This window comes from Mesocricetus auratus, unplaced genomic scaffold (genome assembly GCF_017639785.1).
Source record: "Mesocricetus auratus isolate SY011 unplaced genomic scaffold, BCM_Maur_2.0 Super-Scaffold_100007, whole genome shotgun sequence".
Taxonomy (NCBI): Eukaryota; Metazoa; Chordata; class Mammalia; order Rodentia; family Cricetidae; genus Mesocricetus; species Mesocricetus auratus.
In genome coordinates, this window is record NW_024429191.1 from 54,083,193 (window position 1) to 54,092,507 (window position 9,315).

General features: G+C 49.8%; 1 protein-coding gene and 1 long non-coding RNA gene across 3 annotated transcripts in view; one reads left to right on the forward strand and one right to left on the reverse strand.

Annotated features, from left to right (window-relative positions):
* Nucleotides 1–3,968: 3,968 nt before the first annotated feature.
* Nucleotides 3,969–7,768, reverse strand: LOC106020924. The gene is made up of 3 exons (XR_001196314.3): nucleotides 7,610–7,768; nucleotides 6,088–6,169; nucleotides 3,969–4,958 (listed from the first exon to the last, which is right to left on the reverse strand). It is a non-coding gene; the product is annotated as an uncharacterized LOC106020924 (long non-coding RNA).
* A 16-nt stretch (nucleotides 7,769–7,784) lies between these two features.
* Nucleotides 7,785–9,315, forward strand: part of Pitpna (phosphatidylinositol transfer protein alpha) — a 41,072-nt gene continuing 39,541 nt past the window's right edge. For both annotated transcript variants that reach the window (XM_005067394.4, XM_040749158.1), the window contains exon 1: nucleotides 7,785–8,097. In XM_005067394.4, coding sequence (XP_005067451.1) covers nucleotides 8,078–8,097 — 20 coding nt within the window. In that variant the 5' untranslated portion in view covers nucleotides 7,785–8,077. The remainder of the gene's footprint in view (nucleotides 8,098–9,315) is intronic.

A 9,315-nucleotide genomic window follows, 5' to 3' on the forward strand; every position in this document is an offset into this window, starting at 1 on the left:
CTGCTCAGATCTGTTTTAACCCTGTACAGGCCAGTGTGAGAGGAGAGGGGGAAGTGAAGAGTCCCCTTGCCTCATGGGACACCAGGGCCTCCATCCTGCCCATCCTACTGGGCTCAGCAGATGTTGCCTCCCCCTAGCACCACAAGGGTTTCTTTGTTTGTTGGTTGGTTGGTCTTGTTTTTTGCTTGCTTCTATTTATTTCTGTCTCTCCCAACCTAAATCATAAGGAATGTTGTTTAAGGACCGTCAGTGGGTTAAACACTGGACTCTAATTCTTGAGTTGCACAAAGTTCCTATTTAGTGATAGGGACTTGTCGGGGTACTCAGCAGCTTGCCCTCAAGCCTGCTGACTCCTGTGCTCAGTAGGATCAGCTCAACAGCTAGAGTCAAGGGTAATGGGGGTTATTTGTTTTCACTTTGTAGTACTGGGGGGCAGAACTCAGGGCTTCAAGCTGGCTAAGAGCCTCACCACTGAGTCCCACCTGCAGCCTGGTCTGCACCTTGTCCGTTGTCTGTCTATCATCAGAATGAATGTTCCTTGAGAGCTGGCACGAGCCCTGTGTTGGTCATCACTAGACCTCTAGGGACTCAGATGGCACTGGTGTGAAATAGCTACCAAGATTTTAAAAAGACCGTGCTAGGCACGGTGCTGCCTGCCTCTGATCCCAGCAGCTGAGGCAGGGGAAATGGGTTGGAGGATTATGAGTTTGAGGCTAGCTTGGGCTCCAGAAGGAGGCCTTATCTTAAAGCCAGAGAGAGAAGGAGTGGGGGAAACAGGCTAGGAGACCAGCACGACCTAGCCAGCTAGGCAGAGGCAGGGTAGAAGATGGAAACAATGAAACACAGTCTCCCAGAGATATGCAGAGATGGGTTACAGGTGTGGCTGTAACTGAGGCCGTAAAACAAGGGCCAGCAGGGAGGAGACAACTGGGGGTGATGGGGGGCGGCTGAGCCATGAGACCCAGACACACAAAGATGAAGGGCAAAGGCATAGAACGAGAGGGGCAGGGAGATCACCAGAAAGAAGACAGCTGCAAAGAGGAGGTAAAAGACACATAGGCTGGAGGTACCCTCCCCAGAGTCCAGTAACAAACACATACAATGGAGAGGAGGGGACTGGAGAGACGGCTCAGCGGTTGAGAGCACTGGCTGCTCTTCCAGAGGATCCAGGTTCAATTCCTGGTCCCCACAAAAGAGAAGAGAGAGAGAAATGGAGAAAGATGGGTAAGACCAGAGAGAGGAAGATGTAGAGATTTTTGAAAAAAGAAAGAAGGAAAAGGAGAAGGGGGGGTGTCTGCTAGTGACGCGGAGTGAAGACCAACAAGTGTGGATGGAGCCATAGGGAGGCAAAGAAACAGACAGTGAGATCCGGAGCCCCTTCTCTTCTCCATTGAGGCATGCAGAAGTAGCTCTGATGTTTAGTGAGGCCCAGCCTTCCTCACAACACACCACAGAGCTCATTGTGGAGGTGCACAGTTTTATTCCAGTACTAAGGGCAGAGAGGTTACACCCCCCCCCCCGGGTCTACCTAACAAGTTCCAGGCCTGTCAGGGCTACATAGGGAGATCACGTCTCAGCAATAAATAGCGGCTTGGGAGGGTGGCTCGGGTTAAGAGGGCTTGCTGTTGCTGCTTTTGCCAAGGACCCAGGCTCATTTCCCATCTCTCACATCAGGTGGCTCACTGCCGCCTCGAACGGGTCTAACACCTTCTCCTGGCCTCCTCCTCCATGTATACACATGTATATGCTACATATACTCAGGCACACATATACATGAGATAAAATAAGTAAAAAATTTTTTGAGACAGGGTTTCTCTGTGTAGCCCTGACTGTCCTGGAACTGACTTTGTAGGCAAAGTTGGCCTTGAATTCAGAGATCTGCCTGTCTCTTCCTCCTGAGTGCTGGGATTAAAAGCATGCAACACCACACCTGGCTAAAAATCTTTAAACATAAATTTCATCATTTTTAAAACTTTCATTTTATGTGAATTTATGTTTTGCCTGCATGAATGTCTGTGTAGGGTGTCAAGTCCCTTATAACTGGAACTACAGACAGTTGTGAGCCACCATGTAGGTGCTGAGAATTGAACCCAGATCCTCTGGAAGAGCAGTCACTGTTCTTAGCCACTAAGCCATCTCTCCAGCCCAATCTATATCATTTTCTAATTGTGTATAGGTGTGTGTGTGTCTGTACATGGACATGGACATTCAAGTGCAGTTGCTCTCAGAGGCTAGAAGTATCAGTCCCCCCGGAGTTGAGTTACAGATGACTCACCTGACATGGGTTGTGGGAACTAAATTCAAGTTCTCTAGAAGAGCAGCCGGTGCTCTGGGCTGGAGAGATGGCGCAGAAGTTAAGAGCACTGGCTGCTCTTCTAAAGGACCCAAATTTGAGTCCCAGCACCCACATGGCAGCTCACAATTATCTGTAACTCCAGTTCTGGGAGATCTGATACCCTTTTCTGACTTACTGCGTGCCAGTACATAGACATACATACAAGCAAAACACCCATATACAGAAAATAATAAAATAATTAAAAATAACACGGACTCCTGTCACATGCTGAAAACACTGCTTTAGATGCCCTGGCTCCTCTGATGAGGCCCTGTAAGCACATTATGCAGGCACTTACCATTGTTCCCATTTTACGAATGAGGACCTAGAGCACAGATGGGTTAAGTAACTCACTCAGCTCACACAGGTAGGAAAGTGTTTGGGACTCCAAGGCATCAGGCATCAGGGATGTCTATTGGAAGGAAACTGTGGGGAGTGGGGCATGGTTGGAGAACAGCATGGTCCTTGCAATTGAAGGCCTATGCCTGGGTGTACCAGACTTGCTAGGGTAAAAAAAGTGATGTAGGAAGCAGAGTTCAGAGGCTGGGGATGTGGCTTGGGTGACAGTGCTTGCCCGGCATTTGCAAAGCTCTGGACTCAACCTCCATCACCACGTGAACCAAATATGCTGGCTTGTGGCTGCAATCCTCATACTTGAGGTGGAGGAGGCAGGATTAGAAAAATCAAGGTCATCCTTAGCTAAATAGTAAATTTGAGGTTAGCCTGAGCTACATAGACAAGACCAAGAAAAATCCCATAACTCAAAATGTGTCAAACAAACAAAAACCCACAGAGAAACTCTATCTTAAAAAACAAAAACAAGCCGGGCGTTGGTGGCGCACGCCTTTAATCCCAGCACTCGGGAGGCAGAGGCAGGCGGATCTCTGTGAGTTCGAGACCAGCCTGGACTACCAAGCGAGTTCCAGGACAGCCTCCAAAGCCACAGAGAAACCCTGTCTCGAAAAACAAAAAAAAAAAAAAACAACAAAAAAAAAAACAAAGGCTGCAGGGGTGGCTCACGCCTTTAATCCCAGCACTCAGGAGGCAGAGGCAGGTGGATTCTGTGAGTTTTTGAGGCCAGCCTGGTCTACAGAGTGAGTTCCAGGATAGGCTCCAAAGCTACAGAGAAAAGCTACCTGTCTTGAAAAACCCAACCCAAACCAAAAAAACTGGTGAGATGACTTTGGATTTAGTGGCTTGCTTCTAAGCCTGACAGCCTTAGTTTGATCCAAAGGGCCCATAAAAGGGAGGAGAGAGCTTTACAAATTGTCCTCTGACCTCTAACACATACACTTTTGGTACACTTTTCCAGTACATGTGTGGAATTCAGAGAACAACTTGGAGAATTCAGTTGTCAGGCTTGGCCACAAGTACCTTAACTCACTGAGCCAATGGGCTGGCTGCTATAATGCAAAGCTTTTAATAATAATATGATTATAATAAAAGATTGGGACTGGAAAGATGGCTCAGTGGCTAAGAGCACTAGCTGCTTTTCTAGAGGACCTTGGTTCAATTCCCAGTAACCCATGGCTTCTCAAAACTGTCTGTAACTCCACTTCCAGGGGAGCTGGCACCCTCACACAGACACACATGCAGGCAAAACCTCAATGCACATAAATAACAAATAAATAAACAAGGGGGGGGAATGATTTATCCATCTAAGTGTGAAAACAGCACTGTGGATTCCTAAAACAGAATCAGTATTCATAGTAAACATTGTGAAACATGGCGGGTGGGATGATCTATCCAGAGGACTTTGAACTGGCTCTGTAGACCAGGCTGACCTAAAAATCACAGGGATCCACCTGCCTCTGCCTCCCGAGTGCTGGGATTAAAGGTGTGCGCCACCAATGCCTGGCTTTTTTTTTTTAAATATTATGTGTATGTGTCTGTATCTCTGTGTGGCTATGTGCACGAGAGTGCAGAGGCAGGAAGAGGTCAGAGGCATCAGATCCCCAGGAGGCGTGATTACTATCTGCATGGCATGGGTGTTGCATGACGTGGGTGCTGCTTGACTTGGATGTTGTATGACATGGGTGCTGCTTGACATGGGTGCTCCAGTTTTCTGGAAGAGTGGCAAGCACTCTTAACCCAGCTAAGCCATATCTCTAGCCCTTTTGTTTCTTTTCTTTTCTTTTTTCTTTCTTTCTTTTTTTTTTTTTTTTTTGATAGAGTCTTGTGTAGCCCAGGCTAGCTTCAAACTGAATGGGTAGGCAAGGATGACCTTAAACTTCCCGTCTCTACCTCAGAAATGTTGGGATTACAGGCATGAGCTGCCAGAACTGGTTTATGTGATACTGGGGGCTGAACTCGACTCTGTGAGTGCCAGGCGAGCATTCTGCCAGGGGACCTATGTCTCCAGCCTTGACGCTGTTTTGTGTTTTCAGTTGCCCTAGTGTGCAGCACTGTCCTTCAGTTTCATGCTTCAGCCTTTATCAACTAATTAGCAGCAATTCCTCTGTCTAAATATCACCACTAAGACGGCCCCAGGCCGGTCACCCGGTTCACACTGGTCTCTTGGAAAGCCACTTCTGGGTGCTTGTTTTCTGCTGCCCTCCATTCAGCACCAGAGGGGTCTTGTTTGCTTGTTCATCCCTTGTGTCTTCAGTGCCTAGAAAAAGACCTAGGACAGGGCCAGGGGCTCAATCAATATTTACTGAGTAGATGAGTAAATGTAGTCTCCCTAAACTAGACTGCACGTTCCCAGGGGGCATAGGATCTGGTTACTTCCTGGAGAGAGCTAGCATTTTCTAGAGAACTATGGAGAAGAAAGAACTTTGTGCTGCAAGACTGGGGGGCCAGGGGCCATGCCATTTCCTTGATCTTGGCTTTCTCTCAGGGTGCTTGCCTTGGATTTCTGGAGCTATCCCTTGGCCCATGCTAGAGTTTGATGAATGAAAAGCCAATGTGTGGAACACTTAGGGCAGCCCTGGCTACTGGTCACAGCTGGGTAGCAGTATGGCACCTGTTCCCCAGTTCCTTCTTCTTTTTTTTTGTTTTTTTTTTTGTTTTTTCGAGGCAGGGTTTCTCTGTGGCTTTGGAGGCTGTCCTGGAACTAGCTCTTGTAGACCAGGCTGGCCTCGAACTCACAAAGATCCGCCTGTCTCTGCCTCCCGAGTGCTGGGATTAAAGGCGTTCCCCAGTTCCTTCTTGAGCCACCATCTTGGGTAATTCACTCACTATTGCACCCAGATTCCCTTCAAGCACTCGCTCTCAGCGAGTCCCACATGTCTGCCACTGCATTTCAGGGCTCTCACTGAGTGCAGTACTACTCACTCAGGATTTCAGGCCCCAACCCTTGTCAGTTTTTCGTTTTTCTCACTTCCTCTCTTGCTTTCCCTGTAGCTAACAAGTCCTTTTTTTTTTTTTTTGAGACAGGGTTTCTTTGTAGTTTTAGAGCCTGTCCTAGAACTCTGTAAACCAGAATGGCCTAGAAATCACAGAGATCCGCCTGCCGCTGCCTTCAGAGTGGGGCATGGTGGTGCACACCTTTAATTAAAGGTGCACCACCAGCCCACCACCTGACTTCTTTTTGTCTGCCCTGAATGCTTCCTGGACTTCTGCGGCTGCCTCCTCACTGGTGTCCCTGCCGGTCACTGTTGTTGTGACACAACCCTCTCCTCTTTCCTCCCTGCCCCAACATTCAGAAGGAAACATCATACCATAATCTATCACTGTTGAAAACCTTCAATGCCCTCCCAAGGCCTGTAGCCCACATCACCATCATCCCCAGGAACCTTCCCAGCTCTCACCAGTTATCTCTTCCAGTCTTGAGCTGGTCAGGTTTGTTTTGTTTTGTTTTGTTTTGGTCAGCTTGACACAAGCTACGATCACCTGTGAAGAGGGAACCTCAGTTAAAAAGTTGTTCCCATCAGATTTGTCTGAAGTCAAGCGTGTGGGCCATTGTCTAGAGTAGTGATTGATGTGGCAGAGCACAGCTCACCCTGGGTGGTACCACACCTGAGCAGGTGCTTCTGGGTTGTACAAGAAAGTAGGCTGAGCAAGCCAGTAGACAGCATTCTTCCATGTCCTCTGTTTCCAGTCCCTGCCCTGTTTTCCCTGGATAATGGACTCTTATCTCAAAGATGTAATAAGCCCCTTCCTCCCCAGGTTACTTTTGGTCATGGATTTTATCGCAGCGAAAGAAAACCAAACAAGGACAAGTCCCCAAATGCATCCTTTGCTCCTTGACTGCAGCCTTTACATATCTGTTACTCCCTGTATTTGCTGTTCTTTCCTCCCCAGCATCGGGTAGACCTACCCTTAAATACTGTCTTCTGGATTGCTTCCCCTGGATCTTCCCACACATCAGGTGCCCTCCTGTGCAATCCCATCAAGCACAACTTTCACCCCTCACACCTCATGACTTGTTTTCTTTTTCTTCTTGTGGTTCTGGGATTGAACATCGGGCCTCCTGCATACTAGGCAAGTGCTCGACCACTGAACTGTATCCTAGCCCTCTCCTTACCTTTCATGACGCCGTGGCTTTGAACTTGCCACTCTCCTGTCTCAGCTCACAGATAGCTAGGATTACAGGCCTCCGTCCCTTTCATTTTAAATGCCTGTTACCTTCAGCCATCACCTGCCTCCCTTCCATTTGATCTCCAGCCCCTAAGGGCAAGAAAGTACTGTCTCATTCTCTTTATCCAGGATAGTGCAAGCTCTGGTGCGTAGCAAACCCTCAGTCAGTGTTTATTGGATGGATGAAGAGACTTTCAGCTACACCCAGCACTCAGGAGCCAGAGGCAGGTGGATCTCTGTGAGTTCGAGGCCAGCCTACTCTACAGATCCAGGATAGCCAGAGCTACATAGTGAGACTTGTCTCAAAAAGAAAAAAAAAAATCAAAACAAAAACCAAAATGACAAAAAGTCATGGAGAAGCTGTGATAAGCAAATCTTACTTCTGCCTTTTTACCTGTAAATGAAGACACTAACAGTACTTTTCGTCTTTTTGGTGGAGTTGTGGAGTCCAGTTTTTTGTTTTTTCGAGACAGGGTTTCTCTGTGGCTTTGGAGGCTGTCGCGCAACTCGCTCTTGCAGACCAGGCTGGTCTGGAACTCACAGAGATCTGCCTGCCTCTGCCTCCCGAGTGCTGGGACTAAAGGCGTGCGCCACCACCGCCCGGGTTGAAGTCCAGTATTTAGGGAACATATATAAACATTTTTGTTTTAGGAATTTTTTAATGCATCTAAATTAGGCAAGTGCTTCACGGCTGAAGTAAACCTCCAAGTCCCTCATTTTATTTTTGATACTCTTGGCTCTCAACACACTCACCATCGAAGTCCAGGCATCAGTTCATGCTGCAGAAGAGCATTTACACCAGAAGTGTCCCTTTAAATCCTGAGTTCTAAACCAAACTGGGCCCAAACTCGGACGCGGACATTGACCCGGAGCCACAGTCCATTTAAGGGTAGAGGGGCGGGCCCGGAAAGACTCCGCCCCGCGTGAGGTCAGCGCGCACTGCTGCGTCTGACGCTCTGGTTGCCGCAGAGACGCCCCGCCCCCGCGCGGCGCTGCGGAACCGGAGCTCCGGGCGGCGTCGGCAGAGGCGCGGGAGGTGGCGAGGCCAGGGCAGGGCGGCAGGAGCCCGCGCGGCGACCGCAGCGAGAGCAGCAGAGACAGAGCAGACCACGACGAAGGCACACAGGCAGCCGGGCCGGGCCGGGCCACCGGGAGAGCGGCCGCCGGGAAGCGGGCGGAAGGCCGGGCTGGCAGCTGGCAGCCGCCGAGCCGCGAAGCGACATGGTGCTGCTCAAGGAGTAGTGAGTGTCGGGTCGGCTGTGCGGAAGCGAGGCGGAAGGGAGGGTCGGGATGACGGCCGCGAAGGCAGATCGCCTGCTGGGGGATGGAGAACACCGGATGGGGCTGTTGGGCTGCCTAGCAGGGGCGGAGGGGCCAGCGGGTGACAGACAGCACCTGAGGTGGGGTCGAATAGGCCAGAGAAGAGGCCGGGAACCGGTGCGGGCCGGACAGGGCCTGAAGAGGGGTCAAGGGGACAGGGAGAATCAGAGGGGGCATGAGGAGGGCCCCGAGGAATGGAGAGCGCTGGATGTGGTGTGGCCCTATAGTGGGCTCTGGGGGATGAAGGGGCAGACTGAGGAGTTGTGTAAGGGACCAAGGAGCAGTGGGACAAGGGCAGACAGCGCTGGTGAGTTGGCTGACGGTGGGGAGGGGTTTGAGGCTGGGCTGTATGTACCAAGGGGCAGGGAAGATCAGATAAGATAGCTCCTGGAATGGAGTTGAGGTGGTAGGGAGGAGTGCTGAGGCGGAACCTGGGGCATGGACAGTGGCTGCCTTAGGCAGCAGAGGAAGGATTGTAATAATTGGTTGCAGGGAAAAAAAAGAACTTAAGTCACAGCCAGGCTCGGGTAATGGGGAAGGGAGAAAGAGCTTAGGGGACCAAGATAACAGGGTTGGGTGGGAATGGCTGGAGTAGCATGGTACCTAAGTAGTAGGTGCAGAAGAGGAGGCTTTTGGAAAAAGCTCGGGATGCCTGCCTAGGACTTGGCAACACTTGAATGGAGGCTATAAAATAGGTTCTGAAGTGATGTGAAGGAGTTTCAGCGATAGAGATGGTCAGAAGTTAGCAGGGCACGAGACTATCCAGACAGATAGTATAAGAATGAATATGCCTGCTAATGGAGGTGGTGGCTACCAGGATGGGGACATCCAGTCTCTAGTGGATTTTGGGTCTAGGTTCAAAGAAATGAGGAAATTGCTTGGGGAAATTTTGGTTCCCACAAATGTTTTGGGGGTTGAGGAGCTTTGCTTTGGGGGACACGTGGGGCTTGCTAGATGTTTGCTTCTGGAACCCAGGGGTTTGGCTGACAGGGGTTATTTGGATTGCTAAATATTTCAGACAATGTGACTCAGTCCTGAGGATCGTGGTTCCTAGTGAACATCCCAAGCACAATTGGGTATGTGTATAGACTATCGTGAAACTAAGATTCCTTGAAGGAGAGGGCAAGGGGACAGCATTG